This window comes from Acipenser ruthenus, chromosome 7 (assembly GCF_902713425.1).
Source record: "Acipenser ruthenus chromosome 7, fAciRut3.2 maternal haplotype, whole genome shotgun sequence".
NCBI lineage: Eukaryota > Metazoa > Chordata > Actinopteri > Acipenseriformes > Acipenseridae > Acipenser > Acipenser ruthenus.
Genome location: NC_081195.1, coordinates 64,473,664 through 64,495,327, shown reverse-complemented (window position 1 = coordinate 64,495,327; position 21,664 = coordinate 64,473,664). Strand labels below are relative to the sequence as shown.

Genomic DNA, 21,664 nt, shown 5'->3' with positions numbered 1-21,664 from the left:
CAGAAAAAAAACACTGTTGCAACCTATCAAACCATTGGGAGCTATAGACCATTAATACTCAGCTATTGGGGGCTGATCTGCATGAAGAAGGGATAAATATATTTTGTTTACACACACATATATATATATATATATATATATAAATAGGAAAAACAACATACCCCACTTGAGTCATGTATGTACTGTATCTGTGAAGTTTACTGAAAAACTGATCCTAAATGCAATGGAGTTCTCTAAACAGGTTTTAATTTGAACATTATTAAAGCACTGTGGTCTTTACTCCCTTTTTTTAGATAATGAAATGCCTGTGGCAACTGTTGCTATTAATTATTTTGATGCTGGATAACCTCCCTAGAATGACAGTTTAAGTCAACAACATAAATGCAAAGCAGCAAGTTCCACCCCAATGGTTTGATTAATGATTCTGTATACAGAGCAGCACCCACTGAGTCCGCAGCTCTGGCACTGTACTGCAGGGGAGAAGATAATAGAATCCTCTGGAATGGAAGCAGTGGTGATAACCTGCTCTTCAGCTGTTGCAAAATATCTTAAAAGCACAACATCACACTTAGTCTGGTTAGAATAAGTCAGGGCAATTTGCTATGGGCCTCTATTCCAATAGCATTTGACTCGAACTAATAATGTTTTTTTGCAGTATTTTGTAAACCCTAGGTTAAAGAGTATTTTGATACACACAATTAAGTCATTATAAATTTAAAGAAAGACACATTTGACACATTGGATCCTTTGTCATATTTATAAATATACATATTATTTTTTAGTATTTGTTGAAAAAAAAAAACAATGCCTTAGCTGTTGCAAAAATTGGAATTAATTCTGATAACCCCTTGTTGCCATTGAAACCCAACATTAAAATGTACAGCATCATATATATACAGTGAGCGCATGTTGTGTGTGGATGTGTGTGGGGGGGAATTGAGGTGCAGGTTTGGCGTGAAGGATGTAGGGGCGGAGGGAGCGAGGGGATATAAGGGGGTGCGTGGAAAAGACCGGGAGAGTGGAGAAGACAAGAGTGAGAGAGAAAGGTGTGTGTGGATAGTGAGAGAAAGAGGGGAAGGATAAAGACAAACAAAAACTACTTGTAATCATTTTATTTCATTTTCAATTCCCAGTTCCCACCCCTCACCTTATGATTTTATTTAATTAATTATTGTACAAAAATAAATTGTTTGAGCCTTCATTATTCACAGCTTCAGCCTCATTTCTGTCCCAGAAGAACCTGAAAAGGCTACACTATATATATAAAACTATGTTGTCCAGCAGGTGTCTAGGACAAATAGGGTTGAACTAGGTTTATACAACAATATCTCAATTTCCTTGTGTAACTGGCTATTTCATGACCCCTAAGCAGTTATTATTATTATTTGTTTACTTAGCAGACGCCTTTATCCAGGCGACTTACAGAGACTAGGGTGTGTGAACTATGCATCAGCTGCAGAGTCACTTACAGTTACGTCTCACCTGAAAGACGGTGCACAAGGAGGTTAAGTGACTCGCTCAGGGTCACACAATGCGTCAGTGGCTGAGGTGGGATTTGAACCGGGGACCTCCTGGTTCCAAGCTCTTTTCTTTAACCACTGGACCACACAGCCTCCTATCAAGCCCTGCACCAAGGATGACTGCTCCAATGGCCATCAGAAACAACGCTTTGATCTAGAAGTATTTATCATGAAGCCCAACTTTATCAAAGTGAAAACCAATACAAGTCCATGTCTGTTTATGAATTAATTTGCATATTAATGTGATCGGTATGAATTTAGTTTGCTTTATCAATAAAGAACACACAGGTAATTCCAGTAGCCATTCAGTTAGAGCATATGCACTTGTGTTTATTATTAGTATTTATGTATTTGTTTAATTTAACTGATTTGCATTATCTCACCACACAGCGGCACAAAAAGGTATTTTTTACAAAACATATAAAATCTACAAACTATCCTGTTCCCTTTGTTGTTCAGTGTAATACTGTAATTTCATACAGTTGATTCATTCAGAGCAGATGTTACAAGCAGAATACCCTCGAAATGTATGTGACTCCATTTTTATGTGACTCAATTTTACGGAAAATACAATAACAAGATACAGAGGAAATCTAAGAAAAACTAAAAAGTTCAGTTCAGTACTTTGCTAGTGATTGCATATTTTCTCACCAAGCAGTCTGACCTCACTGCGTTGTGAAGCAAACCTTCCTCCAAAAAAATATAAGATAAGCTTACTACACAATTTGCAAGTTACATTTTCAATAATAAGAAAAATACTAATATACACTCAAACTCACACAAAAACATAATACTTAACTCGGACATACGGGAGAAAGCGTGCCATTTTATTCTCACGCCACAGCGATGCCACTCCCCCACCTCCCTTCTCTATGGTGTCCAGTTGTGGAGAGGCTGCCTCCCTCCGTCGTCATGGCAACTTCCTCAGTCCAACAAAGAGAAAAGGGCAGCAATGGCCAGAACAAATTGTGGAGAGCAGAGAGGGGAGAGAGAGCACTTCTCAAAAGTGAATGGAAGAAAGAAGTGTGAAATAGAAAATCACATGCGTCCATTGCAACTGTCTGTCTTCTCAGGAAACAGTGTAGAGTGGAAGAAGAAGAAGCAGCGCGCTAAATTTGAAAAATAAAACAAGTCATCAAGTAACGGAATAAATCATAGCAGGTAACTGACTTTTTAATGTCAATTAGAATGTCAAAACAGCCGCGCAAACTCATTGAACTGAGACAAAGGATAGAATGTTGCACCAGTGTTTGTTCTTTCGTGAGTAAGAACTTTACCAAGTTTTTTAAACATCATTCAGGTAGAACAGTGTGGCTTACTGTAATAGAAACATCTGGCTTTATTTATTTATTGCTGGGCAGCATTTTGTAACAAACATTAACAAAGCCAAAACTTTAATGGGTAATTCCATGCGGTTTTTTTTTCATATGGAGATATGCAACAACAACAAAAAAAAAAAGTAATTTAACTGTCACGCTGTAATGATTTGTGTTTGTATTTTAGGGTGTCATGTTACAGTACATATTTAGTTTTAAAAGGCTAAATATGCTGTCTGTTATTTATTACATTACATACCAGTAGTTTGTACTGTGCAATGGACACCGACACTGACAGTCTGACACAAACTTTGTTTGAATGTCTTAAGAGGTGCAATGTACTAGCAGTTTAACAAACTGACTCAATTAAAATCAGAATAATTGCTTTGACGTTTTAACTGACTTCTGCCTGCGTATATATATATAATTGTGGATTATTATTAAGAATATTTAAAATAATCTTACTGAGACTACATTGTCTGCTGAGCGACGCTTTTTAGTTTAAGGTTTTTCAAAGTCATAATCCAAATCCATCAATGTTGTATTTTAGGTTTCGTGTCCACCTCTATAAAATATTTAAGACACTGGATATTAAACATCACTAAAAACGTGCTTTTTAAAGATGAACACGTTTTATAATGCACGAAAGGGTGGCTTTGCCATCTGTTTTTCTGTTGTTTTACATTATATATTTCCCTATGCAGATTAACCCTTCTTTTACCTCCATGCCAGGTTGCTCCTGGGTCACATGCATTACTGGAGGAATGAAACACCGCTGCCAAATGGACAAAGCAGTTCTTCTGCTACTTCTGTTAGATTACTGTCTGCAGGTTAGTAATTACTCCTTGTACTTGCACCTATTTATCTTTATCATATATCATATTGTGGAATTGGAAACATTTGCTCTAGAATGTCCAGAGATATAATTTTTGACACTAACATCAGTACTGTAATGCATGTGATCTTGGCCGTCTGTCAAAGTCTGACAGGTCTACTGTCTTGCCTCTTGCAATGAAAGTGTCTTGCAACAAGGAAATGCAGACTTTTTATATAGTACAGAATACATGTGCATAATAAATCAGTCATGTGAGAGACAGTCCAGGTGCACAAAAGTGTGTGCTACATAGTGTATGTGGTTGCCACTGTTTGTAGCCACTAGCCATCATTTACAGTGCATTTGATTGCATGGACCTGATACATAAATAGTGTGGCATTATGCATGCATCCTGACAGTCTCAAATGAAAACTGCTAACTTCAAGACTGTTGCAGGTTGTAGATTGTCTAAAGTGCCAGAAAACATCAAGCCATGCAACGCTTTTTGTTGAATGGAATGATTTCCCCGAAGGAGAAAAAACAGAATGTTATTTAATAACATATCAACTTAGCAACCAAACGGTAGGAAATACTTCTTTTTTTCAGTAGCTGAATTTAATGAATGTATGCTTATTACAGTAGGTAGTAAAATAATATTAAAAAACCAAAATCATTTAGTAATATTATATTAAGAAGGTAGCATTTCTAGTTGATAGTTGATGTGAAAATAGCTGTATATAACTAGCAAAGGTATCTGCTGTATATGGGTGTGTCTCAAACAGCTTCACTGACACAGTAAATATGGGAAAGAGCAGTAATATTTCTTTATCGGAAAATAGTAGCAAAAATATCTATTTTTTAAAATAAATGTAACAGTAGTTTTTTATTCATTGGAATGGTTTACAGAATGGTAGCAATTGCGCAGGAATTCTTATTCTTGTCTCTTTTATTGTGCTGCCTGTTTACCCTCTAGTAAGTTACACTGTACTTTTCCGGTTTGCCTTGCTCATACTGAGTGCACTTACTGTGCTTCACCACTATGGCTTTTTACCAGGCCTTAATATACTGTGCAGTAACTGCTCATACTTTTCTGGACTTAACCACAGTGCTATTCTTTAATATGATGTAGCATGGTACTCTTTCATATGATGTAGCATGGTACACTTTAATATGATGTAGCATGGTACACTTTAATATGATGTAGCATGGTGTTCTTTAATATGATGTAGCATGGTACTCTTTCATATGATGTAGCATGGTACACTTTAATATGATGTAGCATGGTACACTTTAATATGATGAAGCATGGTATTCTTTAATATGATGAAACATGGTATTCTTTAATATGATGTAGCATGGTACTCTTTCATATGATGTAGCATGGTACACTTTAATAGGATGTAGCATGGTACTCTTTCATATGATGTAGCATGGTATTATTTAATATGATGTAGCATGGTACTCTTTCATATGATGTAGCATGGTACTCTTTCATATGATGTAGCATGGTATTATTTAATATGATGTAGCATGGTATTATTTAATATGATGTAGCATGGTACTCTTTCATATGATGTAGCATGGTACTCTTTCATATGATGTAGCATGGTATTATTTAATATGATGTAGCATGGTACTCTTTCATATGATGTAGCATGGTACTCTTTCATATGATGTAGCATGGTATTATTTAATATGATGTAGCATGGTATTATTTAATATGATGTAGCATGGTACTCTTTCATATGATGTAGCATGGTACTCTTTAATATGATGTAGAATGGTACTCTTTAATAGGATGTAGCATGGTACTCTTTAATAGGATGTAGCATGGTACTCTTTCATATGATGTAGCATGGTACACTTTAATATGATGTAGCATGGTACTCTTTCATATGATGTAGCATGGTATTATTTAATATGATGTAGCATGGTACTCTTTAATATGATGTAGCATGGTACTCTTTAATATGATGTAGCATGGTACTCTTTAATATGATGTAGCATGGTACTCTTTAATATGATGTAGAATGGTACTCTTTAATATGATGTAGAATGGTACTCTTTCATATGATGTAGAATGGTACTCTTTAATAGGATGCAGCATGTTACTCTTTAATATGATGTAGCATGGTACTCTTTAATATGATGTAGCATGGTACTCTTTCATATGATGTAGCATGGTACTCTTTCATATGATGTAGCATGGTATTATTTAATATGATGTAGCATGGTACTCTTTCATATGATGTAGCATGGTACTCTTTAATATGATGTAGAATGGTACTCTTTCATATGATGTAGCATGGTACTCTTTAATATGATGTAGAATGGTACTCTTTAATAGGATGTAGCATGGTACTCTTTAATAGGATGTAGCATGGTACTCTTTCATATGATGTAGCATGGTACACTTTAATATGATGTAGCATGGTACTCTTTCATATGATGTAGCATGGTATTATTTAATATGATGTAGCATGGTACTCTTTAATATGATGTAGCATGGTACTCTTTAATATGATGTAGCATGGTACTCTTTAATATGATGTAGCATGGTACTCTTTAATATGATGTAGAATGGTACTCTTTAATATGATGTAGCATGGTACTCTTTCATATGATGTAGCATGGTATTATTTAATATGATGTAGCATGGTACTCTTTAATATGATGTAGCATGGTACTCTTTCATATGATGTAGCATGGTACTCTTTCATATGATGTAGCATGGTGTTCTTTAATATGATGTAGCATGGTATTCTTTAATATGATGTAGCATGGTACTCTTTCATATGATGTAGCATGGTATTCGTTAATATGATGTAGCATGGTATTCTTTAATATGATGTAGCATGGTACTCTTTAATATGATGTAGCATGGTACTCTTTCATATGATGTAGAATGGTATTATTTAATATGATGTAGCATGGTACTCTTTAATATGATGTAGAATGGTACTCTTTAATAGGATGTAGCATGGTACTCTTTAATAGGATGAAGCATGGTATTCTTTAATATGATGTAGCATGGTACTCTTTCATATGATGTAGCATGGTATTATTTAATATGATGTAGAATGGTACTCTTTAATATGATGTAGAATGGTACGCTTTAATATGATGAAGCATGGTATTCTTTAATATGATGTAGCATGGTATTCTTTAATATGATGTAGCATGGTACTCTTTCATATGATGTAGCATGGTACACTTTAATAGGATGTAGCATGGTACTCTTTAATATGATGAAGCATGGTACTCTGTGTGGTAAACTCGCTGTATAGAACAGCATTGACACCGAGTGGCCAGAACATGATTGTAGATGGTCAACCCTACAGGTTTCTGGTTTAACACTTGTCTTTGATGTTTACTGCAGCATTTGCTGAATGCTTCCGCTGTATCTGGATGTATTCCGGATTCCAGAGTCCTTATCAGCGAATTAGAGGAAAATGAAGGGTACCTCATTATTTTAAAGGCAACAAGAAACAAAAACATACTGGGCACAAAATCCTTCAATATACGTAAGTTAATGTATGTGGCATCTATACACTGTTTATTTTGGTTTCTTAGATCTTAGGAAAAAGGATTTCTTTAACTGCAAGGTATGGAAAGTTTATGTTTTACTTACTTTGCTGTTTACACTGTGATCCTTAACAATTGTTCAGCTTGTGTTTATTGTGCTGACTACTGATGTGTTGTTTTCTTCTATAAAAATGTTTGTATGCTATGCTAAACTACTACTGTATTCTATTCTTTAGGCACACTGTCAAGAAACAGTGTAAGAACAGTAACGACAAGCACCACTGGCTTTCTAAACTGGAGCGTGCCAGACTTTGAACCAACAGTTTCAGTTAAGCTTGATAACATTTCATGGATTGTACCCCAACATGAAAATGCATATACATTGACTGATTTAAAACCTGGTACCCTTTACAATGTTTATTTGGATTTTCAAAAACAAATCCATGAAAACGTAATCAATGCCACTCAGAAACTACACTTCCTTCTTGAAACAGGTACGTTTTCTACTCCTTTGCCCCATTACATTCCTATGCATTTACTGTTAATCCAGTCAGCTCCTAACACAAAACAAACAAAAACACAGAAAAGAATAGCAATATGTGAAAAACATGTTGCCCACATAGACAATATATTAACTTCAAGAAAACACACGCTGACCACATCTAAATGTGCTTTTTTTCACAAAATTTGATGTGGATTAAATGCCTTTTTTTGAAGATGGGAAATATGTACATAGATGGCCACTTAATATGAAGTTATACAATGCACATATCTGTATTAAACTGGTGTAATTCAATGTTACACAAATGGCTACGTGTCACAAGTCATTCATCTGTGATGATAAAATAGACATTGTTGACAGCCAACTAATAATTTGCATACGAGTAGTGAGATCAATCACCAAAATCTTTTTACAATGATTGATAGAAAATCTTTATTACTTGTGTCAGCTGGGACATGATTGATACAAACATAGCAAAACGGCAGAGCAATGCAAAACTGAATTAAACTGTAACATTCATACTGACAAACTCTGCAAAAAATATATGAATGATCAATCATCAGTCATCTAGGAAGGTCCCATTATCAACGTTGATTTCACCCACAAATTCCCATGACTAGCTGGTAGGTCAGCCAGTGTGCTTATACCATACCATACGTGATAGACTGTGGGAGAGGAGCCCTTACAATAATGGAGAAGGTGACTCTTTGGGAGGTCCAATAAATCTTTCTTAATGTGTCTTCACAGCTTCATGTCCACAGGGATGGGTCCCTTTTAAGAGTAGCTGCTATAAGACTGGGAAAGGTATTGAGCAATGGAGTGCCGCACAGAAATCCTGCGAGTTATCATTGCAGAGAGCCCATCTCGCTGATATAGAAACTGAAGAGGAGTACCTGTTTATATCTTCCTACCTTAAGACCTTCAATCACATGATCATGCTTTGGATTGGTCTCAATGACAAACAGGTAAGCCTTTTTTTCTTAATTATCAATGGTCCATGGCATTAGATGCTTGTTAACTGACTGCCAGCAGTACATATAACATAAGAAAATAACAAACACAACTTAGTTGCTCCCTTGTTCTGTAAATAGATTTGTAAGGCCTCTTCACAGATTCAAAACACATCATTCAGATTGTTTAAAGCCTCTGTGAAATGCTGGTAGTAAACCCTCCTTGCAATGATTTCTAAAACAAGGCTTGTAGCCCTGAAGGTCTTGCTGTTAACTGCAGGTGGTGCTTTTGAATAAAAACGGCCTGCCAGTATGGTAGACAACACTAAATAGGTGCTTGTGTGTAAGCACCCAGTAATAGGCAGGTAAGACCAGACTTTAAAACTTTGAATTGTCAGGTAGCCAAACACACTTAGCATATCAATACACACCTTTGTAAATTGTTACAATGTGAATCAAACAATGATCCTTAAGAACTTTCATCATCAGGTAACACTAAATTATTTAGATTTGTAGCAGCTTCCTTATTTTGGCTTTGAAGGCGGTTGTGGGGAGTAGGAGTCACTATATGTACACAATGTATATTACTTGCTGATCCTATGCTATGCTGCTATGGTTTTGTTCCATTTTGCCATACATTTTAATTGATTGTATATCCAAACCATGAAGACCAAGATCAATTGTGAGGTTTCAAGAAACAATTAGAAATGTGTGACAACATCCTTGCTTTATCCATCTAGTGCACAACCACTGTGGATTGCCAGCAATACAAAATGAAACTTGATCTAAAGCTGTTCACTAGATGGTGCTGGGTCTTACTACTACGCAGGGTGTTACTACTACGCAGGGTCTTACTACTACGCAGGGTGTTACTACTACACAGGGTGTTACTACTACGCAGGGTGTTACTACTATGCAGGGTCTTACTACTACGCAGAGTGTTACTACTACACAGGGTGTTACTACTACGCAGGGTGTTACTACTACGCAGGGTGTTACTACTACGCAGGGTCTTACTACTACGCAGTCACATTGACTGATCTTGCCTGTGTAAGATATGTATATGATTGGAAACAAGAAGTGCAAGTGAAGAGCAGCTCCTGAACTCAGGTCAAATCACCTGAAGGGTTACCTTATTTGAGTAACTGCAATGCAAACGACTCGGAATGACTGCAAACGTCATAAAAAGTGAAGCTTCTTAATTCTTATTCAACAAAGGCTGAAACACATAACCCTTAGAGTTAGAGAGACAAAGTCAAAATTAAAAAATACAAATAAGAACGCAAACGTTTTTGTTGAATGAGTAGAGTTCCATGTTTTTATATGTTTGGTTATGTTTCTTTTAACTTAAAAAAAAAAAAAACATAAGCTACTGTGCAGTGAGTTGGAAATAATAATCATTTATCGTTATATATATCTATATATATATTCTGTTTGACAGCAGCAGCTGTTTCATTTTAACTTGTTATCTTCACTGCTATGTTGTGGGAGTATAGTCAGTTTCATTACCCTCCAGGAGTTATTCCTTCCCATAGAAACAGTTCCGTATTGAAATACTGACTTGCTGTTTTTAATGTTAAATTCAATTTACTCAGACTTTTTGTTTTTTATTTTTTCTGTTGAGCACAATTACCAAATGCCAGTTTAGATGACAGTAAAAGTAATATTGATAGTGTTACACATTATAGTTTTATCACATTATATTAAACTTTACTGTATTGGTATTGGTGCACGGGATATAATGGGGCTATGTGGAGCACGAGTGATTTAAAATGTATATTTGTAATGTGTATTTAGGCATGGGGAATGCACAAATTAGTTCACATGCTGGGATTCAAGTGAATAATTAATTAGCAATTGAATCCTGGCACAACTGTATATATAGGTGCAAGTCTCACTCACTCGGGGTTGTGTGTTTGAGAGTGGAGAACGGGAGAGAGAAAGTAGGGAGTAAACTTAAAATTATAAAAATAACAATTGCTATACTGTACGTGCTGGATTTCGTCCAGCACGATACTGGTTTGTCTGTTCGTCCAGTCTGTTTTGTCTGTCTATGTTCGTTTGGCCATTGTGCTCTTTATTTTGAGTGTTTTGTTTGTTCAAACCTTTTATTTTATTTGTGTATTATTAAAAAGCACCGCAGCACCTTTGCACTCAACTCAGCTGTGTCCTGCCTCGTTTCTGGTTTGATGTCACCCCTATAGTCAGCCTCTCCACAAGGTTGTATCACGACATCATGTACAAGGACATAACTGCATCTTATCACAAATGATAACGAAGGACCTGGAAGTTTGATTGTTTCAAAAACAGTACATGGAAAACAGAAAGACTGAAGTTCATTTACATTTCAATTCTAAACAAAAAATAGTTTCAATGCAGTTAAGCACCAACTCACAGACTCCCCTGAGCTGCTTGTGTGAAATACGCTGAAATGCTGAGGCTCGTCAGTAGAATGGAATTGTAAATGTAATCTGAAAATAGTAGATAGGCATGTTTCACTACAGTCAGTTCAGTTTTTCACTTAACAGTACATGATCTATTCAACTTTCTAATTTTAGACTTTTTACTGACAGCATTTAATGTTACTCTTATTTATGTAGTTTGGGGAGTAAGTTGTCTCATGTTGCTGTTTTTCTCATGCAGTATGAATTCTGTCCAGCATAACAAGTCCTTTAGACTGGAGACCTTTTTTGACTCAAGGCATTACGGAATATATAGAACTTTGATAATCTTTTAACAATGCAGATACAATGTGATGCCACCAGCCAGCGATCTGTCATCCTTAAATCACGTCACACCCTTGGGAATGCTTGCAAATGTTAGGGAACAGAGACATTACCTGCTGTAATAGGTTAAAATACGCTCTGCAGAATAAGGTGTCTGTCTGAGTCCTGGCTGCACAGACATAATTTGATATACTGGCTGTAACTTTTATTCATCGTATTGTTCTGACAACAAAGTAAAGGATGTATCGTGTTTAGGGAGAGATTGTGTCTTTGTATCCCTCTTATTCGGATGAACTTTCACTTTATTTATTTCTTTTTCTTCCTATTGAGATGACTCATACATTGTCAACTGCTTCATCTAGGAATGAAAAGGTTTGCATGTGCAGTCCTGGGGAATGATATGCATTTTCAATTTTTTCAAACAGGTTGCTCAAACTAAATTTCAGTATGAAAAAAAGTTAACTTGGTGGTTGTCAAACTTCTTTAAATTACTTTGGTCTGGTGGTCTGATAGACAATTATAGAAATAATATATGAATCTGGAATGATTCATGTAAATAGCAAATATATGAATAAAAATGCAAAAAAAAACCCCAACTTTTTAATAAACACCTACTGCAATGCTCTTTTGTTTTGCAACCCCCCCCCCCCCCACCACTGAGTTCACTAATAACATATGAGACCCCCTTGCACCAATGTCTCTAATTATTTTAGATTATTTGGTGAAAGGTCATCTAATGTGGAAAAAGTGATATCGGTAAATTTTGAAATGCATTTGTCCTTGAAGGAAACATAACACTATGGTCTGAGGGTTTTGCAGAATTGTGAATTGGTTTGTACAAGTATTAGAGCACATGTCAGTAAACCAGGCCAAAGATCTGCTTTTCCTCAAATTCATGTTTTGTCATTTCAACAGACAGAGGGGGAGCTTCGTTGGACAGATGGATCTGCTTATAATCTCGGGAATGTCATGACATCAAATTTGCCACACAACGAGACAGACTGCTATGCCCTGCAAATGAACGCCACTGGTCCCAACTACTTCTTCACTGGGTTTTTCTGCTATATTCCCTTACCGTATCTTTGTGAATATGAATGTAAATACATCTTTATTTTGGTTTCTATACTATTTGTTCCCTCTTTAAAACTGTACCATAGAATGTTTACGGCAGAATCACCACCAGTTTTGACCAACATCCATGGCCTCTATTTCCAAATACTATAGTATTTTTTTATATGGTAATTAATAGGTTATGTGCAAAAAGGCTATGCTGTTCAATATAAGGACAGATGAAGATAATTTTGTCTGTATTTACAAATATGTGCCATATCTGATTATAGTCTTTCCTCATTGTGGATAAACTGCTATAAACAAAATACAATTGGTTGTGATTTAAGTCAGAATTTGTCCTGTACCACAGTGTGCTAATTATGAATGTGCTTTATCAGTTCCATCAGCACCTGAACATTTTGGATTTCAGCTGGAAGATGTAAAGGAAACTGAGGTGTCTTTTGTATGGAGTGGGTTACAAGACTGGATGGAAGCTTTAGTGAAGTCTGACGTGATCATTCAATATCAAATGAAGTTTTCTAGAGTGAAGCGACAGTCCAGGATACTGCCGTCCAATATCACAAGGATGACCATTTCAGGACTGTCTCCTGGCAATCTCTACCTGTTTTCACTTACAGTGACAAGTGCTGGTGGTGCATCAATAACTCTGGGCCCCATTCTCTCAGCTGAAACTAGTAAGATCTTTTTATCATTGACTTCTTAAAACACTTTTGCCTGTAGGCTGAGCACATCATATTTGAAGGATGGAGGAGTGTGTATTGTGAGATTCCTTGTTTACTGTGCACTATAGTAAAAGTATGGTAAAGTATAGTTAAACTTCCGGGGAAAATCTTCGTACTTCATGATCAAACATAAGTTGGTTCCCGACTACTCTGACTGCTGGCATAGAGGAATTGGTAGCGCCCATAGAATTAATCTTTGGTTCTTCTGTCCACCATCTTTGCCATGATCCTGGTCAATCTGGGAGTAGTAGAGATGAAATGGGCTTATAACAAACCAGTGCTGTTTATTTCCGGCCATTTGTATTGACTCCTTCTCCCCACAACTTTTCTTCCCACAACTCCTTCCCTGCCCATAACCGCCTCTTACAGGTAAGTGTATGGACCATCTTTAATACACCCAAATAACGAATGCCTGGATGTATTAAAGATGGCATTTACACAGGTTGGCCTGCAGAACCAATCAAAACACTGAACTAGCTGCTATCTCCTCAATGCAACCAGGCATAGATGTGGGAAGAGTCAGGTACCATCTATGACTAAACCTAGCCTGTACTGCAGCAATATCATGAAACAGCAATTATCATTTTGTCCACAATTACAATGTCTTCCATGTACAAAGTGAGAATTCCATTAGAAAAAGCCGTTGTTCCATGGAAGCTTCATTGGTTTATGATTTATCTTTTTCTTTTTTTTGTGAGGGCCCAATCCACCACTAAACGCCGCAGTAAAGACAATAACTTCAAGGGAGATCCCTTTGTACTGGACTGCTCCAGATAAGTCCCAAGATGCATCTTTTGACCACTACCTTATTAGCTACGTGGATGTACAGACCAATAAAAAGGAAACTTTAGTTGTGGAAAACTACAAAACATCTGCAGTTATACCCAGCATCAAGCCGTACCACCCTTACTGGATTAGCATACAAACTGTGACTGCAGCTGGCTTAGGGAGCTGTGTGGACGCATCAATATCTGTAATCACTGGTATGTCACTTTAAGATAATTTTCATGCATCCAATATGTTTCTCAGTTCTCAGTTCTCATTTGTGTTTTTTCCTGTGTGTTTCATGTTTTTACTGTATTTTTACTGACAAATGCATCCTTAAACTTCTTCCTCACAAGCTGATATGGAGACCGATATTTAAGCCTTGAGTTCTCATAAAAAATATGGTTTAGTCCATATTGGAAACAAGCCATGAGGCAATTAAGAACGATTGGAAGTCTTTATTCATATTCAGTGCATTCCATTTCTGCTACTGCACAGTGCCAGAAACTTACAGTCTGTAAGTTTCTGGCACTGTGTTGACAACTTATTTTGGATTAGGACGAGTTTTGGAGTAAATAGTTTTGAGAATCTAGTCCTTTAAAATGAGAAATGTGTGCTTTTATTTGTGGCTTTGTGGCTGCCATGAACATCTTTATACATTATATACTCTTTCATTTTCAATGTAGGTGTCAGCCCGCCCAACAGTGTTTCTATATACCTAGAAGATGTGGGTGAAGAGAATGTAACTTTGCAGTGGGATCCACCACAAGAGCAGATTGATGAATATTATATCTTAGTGAGATCAGTCACTATTGGAGGTGACAGCAAAAACTACTCAGTAAACAACTCAAACAGTTTTGAACTTAGCATGCTAACTCCTGGCATGACATATGAGATAGGGGTGGCTGCAGTTAGGAATGGAAACATGAGTGAGTTGAAGACTATCCAACAGACTCTAAGTAAGTGTCATCTTCTATCAGTGCTTCCCTGCTTTACTGTAACATTAAAAATTAGGAAAACAAAAGCATCTTTGAATCTGTTCCTGCATAGACATTCTGTATTTTTTTATGGCTTGCTTGAGATCTCAGATTTTAGATTTGTATAAAACTTTGAATAATAAACCAAGACCAAGACTACAGTAGTTAAGTTATTGCTTATGCCTTGACGATCTCTGCTTTTAATAAAATTAATGACATTTTTTTTTTCTTGTAGGGCCCAAAAGGGTTCAGATTGTCGTTCCATATGAACTAAACACTCACTCAGTAGTGCTGTATGTTCAGAAGCCTCATGCGGGGATATATGATGGAATTAATGTCACTTACAAAGAGGGCAGCCAAAGAACCCCTGTGTCTGTAGGTGGTGATACGATAACCATTGAAAACCTGACCCCTGGAACTGCATATGACTTCTTTGTGTACACTACAAGTGTAAACATGGCCAGTGCGGCCTACCAGGTCCCAGCTGTGAAAACATGTAAGTACTGATCTCCAGTAAACCTTTTCAATGTTCTCCGGCAAGGTTTGATGTTGTTCCATTCTGACACTGATAAAAACACTTAGCTCTTCAGTTTGAGCAATATGTAAATGGTTGCCTATAGTAAGGCAATATGTAAGTTTACTATATATATATACAGTAGGCTTGAGCTCTTTGGCTCAGCAACAGCACTGTACAGAGTTGTTTGGGATGGGTTAAAGTATGCAAGCTCAAGTTATTGGTTAAGACATTATTGGAATAAATACCTTAACTGAACTTACTGATTATAACACTTTATTATTTGGAACTTCACATATAAAAAAACATTTTCCAATTACTAAAAGAGCCAGCGCCATGCTGAGTAAACATACTTTCTGCTGCTTATATTAAAGAACCAAAAGCACCTTTACTAAATGGGCAGTTCATGAAAATGACTAAAGAAACATACTTATAAGTAAGATTTAAGTATGTTTTTTCTTCTTTTTATATTGTTTTTTGTTTTTCTTTTTTTCTTTTTTTTTTTACCAAACAGTGCAACAATAGTGTAGAAAACCATATCTGAGATTGTCCATTGAAATTATTATCTGTTCATTTTAAACCATCCCAGGCTTGGCTCCACCAACAAACGTCAGGGAAGGGAACACCTCAGAAACATCAGTAGAGATTGTATGGGACAGAGCCGAGGGACACCTTCAGAATTACGAAGCCATCTGTGTTAACTGCGCCTCTACTTTTATGGTAAGCATATTTACTTTATACTAATACCGTGTAAACAATACATTAAATGAGTGGTGAATACTTAAAGGTACGCTAAACAATGCTATAAAATCAATCTGCTTACCCTATTAGCTTTGTTAGCATTTTACTGGTCCTGCTTGCAATGTGCTGAGAATCTTATGGTCCTTGACTTGTTTTGATCTTATTCCTCATTTCATTTTTTTTTAAATGCTGTATCCTGGTATCGTTCCTGTAGCTCCCATGGTCAGATTGCTGCTAGACCACGGGAGTATTTGAATAACAACACATGCAGTGATTTAGTACCAGGAAGCAGCAGCAACTTTGCATCTACTGTATGGCATTGTCTTTGAAGTTGCTGCACATTCCAAACTGAAGTTTAAGCAAAGACCCAAAAGATCTTCAACAGGAGAAAAGGGGGACTACTGATTACTGTTTTTTTGTCGGAAAGCAAGAAAAGGGATTTCAAAATCTTAGTAAATGTATTTACTAACATTAATGCTTGTTTTTTTCATATTATAATTATGTTTTAAATCCTGTTTCTTATGTTTTTGCCTGCTGCAGTGGTTGCATACTGTATAGTGAAGTGTGTGTATTTCAGGTGCAAAAGGTTTATCAGGAGAGAGCAGTGTTTACACATCTGGTCCCTGGCAAGATATATACTTTTTCCATAAGAAGTGAGAAGGAAAAATACAAAGATAGCATACAGGTGTTCCAGAAAATCCGAACAGGTAATAGATTTATGTTGCATCAAACTGAAACTTACAAAGAAAACTAATGAGCAGTTTACAATAACAAATCCTATGGTTTGATTTGTCTGAGAAATATTCCCACGCAGTTGCTAGCAGTAATCTCATATTACTTTTATAATGCTTTCCCAACTGACCTCTCCTTTAAACTAACTACAGTAGAGAATCAATTATCCGAACTAACGAAATAATCGAACAAGTATTAATAACAATTACTGTACCTTTAATAATGAATAGAATAAAGTTAACATACACAAGTACTTAGTACACAAAGTACGTACTGAGGGTATATAGTTAGTAACCTATTCAGTCACATTAAGCATACAACATTACAAAGCTTTACACATTATTAAATTAATGCAATTCAGTAAAATGTTTCTATACTTGCTGTTAAGGCATTGTAATAACTGGCAATTGAAATGAATAATGTACAAGTTCTTAGCTGTTCAATAACAGACAGGATCTCCAGCTCTTAATGACAAAGTAGAAGAAGAATCCAGAACGAGGTGACTGTGTTAATTTGCTTAACTGCAACAATTTAAAGCACACAATGCTCCAGCTAAGGTTTTGGTGGTCTGAATAATTCTGTACTTTCATTTTCCTCAGTCTGCTGGTCCTCTTTTTGGCAGCTAAATCTCATAGCCGTTTTAGCAGCAGAATCTATGTGTATAACACACCACATGTAATTCATCACGTGATTACAGGTGCGTTCGGTTGATTAGACGGTACGGTTGATCAAAGATCGGATAATTGAGTCTACTGTACTGAAGAAGTATGTTTGCCTCACATAGAAAATCACACCAGTGTGCGTTCACAGCTAATTATGCCCCTAGATCTATTACTAGTGTTTTGGGGGAACAGTTGGGTATAAAATGATGTAACTGTTACAAGACTGTATACATCATCTATGTGTTCAGAAGTTATAGAAACAACATTCAAGAAAATGTATAAAACAGTATGTGCGCTGTGCACATAATAGGCAGTCTGTTCATAAAAAATAATACAAAATGTTCAGTAGGAGGGGTAGATTGAATGATAGCGCTTGTTACATTTCATTTTTCACAGTAAGCTGACATTCTCTTTGTTATTGTAGTCCCAAGTCAAGTGGAGCGTTTGAATCACAGTAAGAGCTCTGACACCATAGCAGTCAGCTGGACACAAGCTCAGCATGTATTTGATGGCTACATTGTTTCCATAACCAATGGGAGTTTTCACAAGGAGAAAACCCTCTCCACTAAAGAGCCAAGGTGGGATGACATTCCATGTGTAACATCAAGATTCAAAGATGTGTTTACAATAATAATGCAATATATATAATATTTAATAACCTCAGAATATAAAACTAAACAAATAGGAGAAACATTTGGCAAAATGAGATCTAGCTGAATCATGTAAAAAGTGCCAGATTTTAATACCGAGGACTTTTTACTCATTATCAAAATCACTAAATACAATGAAAATACAGTTTAAAAAAAAAACTCAAATTCTAGGTGGTTTAGATCATGAAAATAAACCCCAGTGTTTTTTTTGTTTTTTTTCCCCCAATGACTATATTGATTTTTATAGTTTACCTCATAAGTCTTAACAATATTGACCCTTTTACACCCTGTCAGAAACATTAACTCACAGGTGAGCATTGACATGCAGTCATATTTACAGGATAGAAGATTTACATTATGAAACCTCCAAGTGGTGCCATTTTCTATTTAAAATTCCCTTAAGGTAAAAGTAAAAAAAAAAATATATATATATATATATATAGTCTCTCCTATATATATATATATATATATAGGAGAGACAGATACAGCATTATATAAAATAATACAGAATCATTTATAAAACATAAGGCATAAAAAAGTAAATTAACCAATAGTTAAACACTTTACAAAAAATAAACATAACACGAATGACCTAAAATTTGTAGTTTTAGAAGATACACAATTATATAATGAACAGTATAGCAGAATAAAGGGGAAAAATGATAAATAGACTTAACAATACTATGATGCCTGAAACATCAAAGGCATATATAATGATTCTCTTCTCCAGATAAGCAGAATGGCAGTTATATGGGACAGTAATAGTCAGTATTTGAGCAACATAACCAGTATCCACTCAGAATGGATGTAAATGCCAGAGCAAGGGAAACGGGTGATTTAAACCAGGCTGTAGTGACTGAAACAGAAAATAAGATACAAAGTGAATCTCTTCTCAATAGATCAAATGAAATTTGCATAATAATGAGATACGCATTCCTAACAACTGCATTTTTTGTATGCAATTATTTATTAAAAAGTAATAAGTGAAACATTGTCATGTAATTTTACAGAACAAATGAGTTTGGCAGCCTTTCACCTGGGAGCAGCTATATAATTAACGTGGTGACAACAAGTGGACAAAAGAGAAGCATTCCAGCTATCATTAGTGTTACAACATGTGAGTTCACATTGGACCAGGGCTATTGACAGCCTTATCTGGAAAGCTACACTGATAACAAACAAACACAAAATCCACATTTACTTAATAACCATGCTATAAACATACATTCTAACCTTTTATATCACAATAGTAATTGTAATGTCACTTGTAATGAAATGGTTTTGTTACAGTAGCCTGAACCCTAATTGCTTTTGTCCCTTATGATTATGTAGTACATGAAGTAGTATGCTAGAGTTTTAATTTTGCATTCTAGGAATATGCTTTCAATATACTAGTCTATTTACATGTATATGTTTGGATGTTGATGATCATAGTGAAAAATCCAATAGTAAATGTAGTCAATGTAATTAGATTAGATGTACTATGTTCTGCATGTAATTCAGAGACTAATATAATACCATATCTAATAACAGTGATACAGCAATTACATAATGATGCAACTGACTATTCTGCATGTTCCAGACCCTGACCCACCTCTGGATGTCCAGTTTATTGAGCAGGATGAAAACTCTGTGTATGTGTCCTGGAAACAACCCAGGGGACTTGTTGATGGATATAAGGTAAACCCCTTTGAACCATAGAGTCAATTTATATGTTATATTATTTGTTTAATATTCAGGTAAATATGTTTCCAGTCCTTAGGTGAGGGACACTGAAAACAAGTTGACGTGATGCTCAGTTTACACCTGCCTGCATGAATCAGCATGAGGCTTTTATATAGGAATGAGGACACTGCTTAATGTTTCATGAGCGAGGCATTATTAGTCTGGTTGCCAAGCAAAGAGGACCTGCTAAGGACAGATCGTATTCCTCATCATTTATGAATTCATTATCCCGTCTTAATGAAAGGATGGATAGGGTCTTGATGGCCAAGTACAGCTGAATACATCACACCCTACAGTACAAATATAAAAATAACTCATGCTTTTAAAAACGTATTATTTTAACTATTAAAGCTCAAGTATGTTGTTGTTGTTGTTGATGTTGTTGTTGTTGTTGTTGTTGTTGTTGTCTGGGTCTTGCTCATTGCTAATTACATAATTTAAGACAGAAAAAGCCCTTTTATTGTTTCTGTTTGAAAGTGAGTATTGTTGGTCCGATTTCAAAGTGAAGCTTTGAAGACTTTAGCTTAAAAAGCACATTTTCAAGCTGGTATCTTTTCAGTTTTTTTATACGGAATGACCAAATTTAGTGCACTCAGGTGTGTGTGAGTCTGCATTGGTTTTGATGCATTTATTTGTACCACTCTCATGTCAACCTTATTTAATTCAATATTTTTATAATTTTGTTGTACATTTGTTCATTTATACTGGTTCTCTATTGTTCTATACGAGTTTCATTTTCATTATTTTACTCAGTTTTAAACCAGCATACAGCATATCAATTATTATTTGTGTTAAATGACTGCAGGGACTGCTTTCACTGAATATATATACCTGTGTGTATATATATATATATATATATATATATATATATATATATATATATATATTATTTTTTTATTTTTTTTTCTACCCATAGCTCACCTACAGATTGTCAACTGGAAATGAAATACTTTATAAAACTACTTTAACCAGCAACAGCATTCGAATTCAAAACCTAACCCCTGGGATGGAGTACATATTTCAAATCCAGTCTTTAAAGGAATCTGAAAGCAGTGTGGCTGTTACAAAAAGAGTTATAGCACGTAAGAGTTTATTTATTAACTATACTTTGTATCATGATCTAACTTTATTTAGTTTTACAACTGTTATATGTCTGTTGCAAAAATAAAGATGATCACTGACACATACAACCTTGCGTTCAGTCTTGGTTATTCCTTCTAGCTATAATGACCAATATTATTAATCGATGCTGACTGTGAATTTCTGTAGCTAACATTTAACATATCTCCCTTCCCCCTTTTTAAAAAAAACAAACATATTGTTTCACTTTCTGGTCACTTCAGTTTTATCTTAATAAACTACTTTCAACAGATGTTTTGCACAAGTCACTCAATGCTACATTAAACAGATTTTAATTTTGAATTAAAAAAGGTATTTTGAAAGTTAGGTAAATGTTTGTGCTCATGTCAACACATTCTGTAGGACCAGCTGGGATCTGTACCCTCTCACTGACATCTGTGAGCACAACAAGAGCTGGAATAACATGGAAACCAAGCAGTGGAAACTTCAGCCATTACAAACTCACACTTTCAAACTCTACTTTCATACAAGAATGGAATGTTTCAAAGGACTGGCTGAATTACACAGCCACAGACCTGGTGCCTGGAAGTGTCTACAATATTACAGTGCAGCGCGTTAGTGAAGGAGTTAATGGGGTGCCTGCTTTTGTGACGGTGACTACAGGTGGGTAAA

General features: G+C 35.7%; 1 protein-coding gene across 3 annotated transcripts in view; it reads left to right on the top strand.

Moving 5' to 3' along the window:
• Positions 1–2,462: 2,462 nt before the first annotated feature.
• Positions 2,463–21,664, top strand: part of LOC117415933 (phosphatidylinositol phosphatase PTPRQ-like) — a 76,574-nt gene continuing 57,372 nt past the window's right edge. For 2 of the 3 annotated variants that reach the window (XM_059027593.1, XM_059027592.1), the window contains exons 1-18: positions 2,472–2,681; positions 3,569–3,666; positions 4,107–4,232; positions 7,030–7,174; positions 7,412–7,669; positions 8,425–8,642; positions 12,269–12,449; positions 12,802–13,098; positions 13,845–14,129; positions 14,598–14,870; positions 15,124–15,384; positions 15,992–16,122; positions 16,721–16,850; positions 17,962–18,115; positions 19,198–19,304; positions 19,770–19,867; positions 20,829–20,994; positions 21,395–21,655. In XM_059027593.1, coding sequence (XP_058883576.1) covers positions 3,601–3,666; positions 4,107–4,232; positions 7,030–7,174; positions 7,412–7,669; positions 8,425–8,642; positions 12,269–12,449; positions 12,802–13,098; positions 13,845–14,129; positions 14,598–14,870; positions 15,124–15,384; positions 15,992–16,122; positions 16,721–16,850; positions 17,962–18,115; positions 19,198–19,304; positions 19,770–19,867; positions 20,829–20,994; positions 21,395–21,655 — 3,157 coding nt within the window. In that variant the 5' untranslated portion in view covers positions 2,472–2,681; positions 3,569–3,600. Of the gene's footprint in view, positions 2,682–3,568; positions 3,667–4,106; positions 4,233–7,029; positions 7,175–7,411; positions 7,670–8,424; positions 8,643–12,268; positions 12,450–12,801; positions 13,099–13,844; positions 14,130–14,597; positions 14,871–15,123; positions 15,385–15,991; positions 16,123–16,720; positions 16,851–17,961; positions 18,116–19,197; positions 19,305–19,769; positions 19,868–20,828; positions 20,995–21,394; positions 21,656–21,664 lie in introns of all 3 variants that reach the window. The other variant, XR_009329205.1, reaches the window with a different exon arrangement.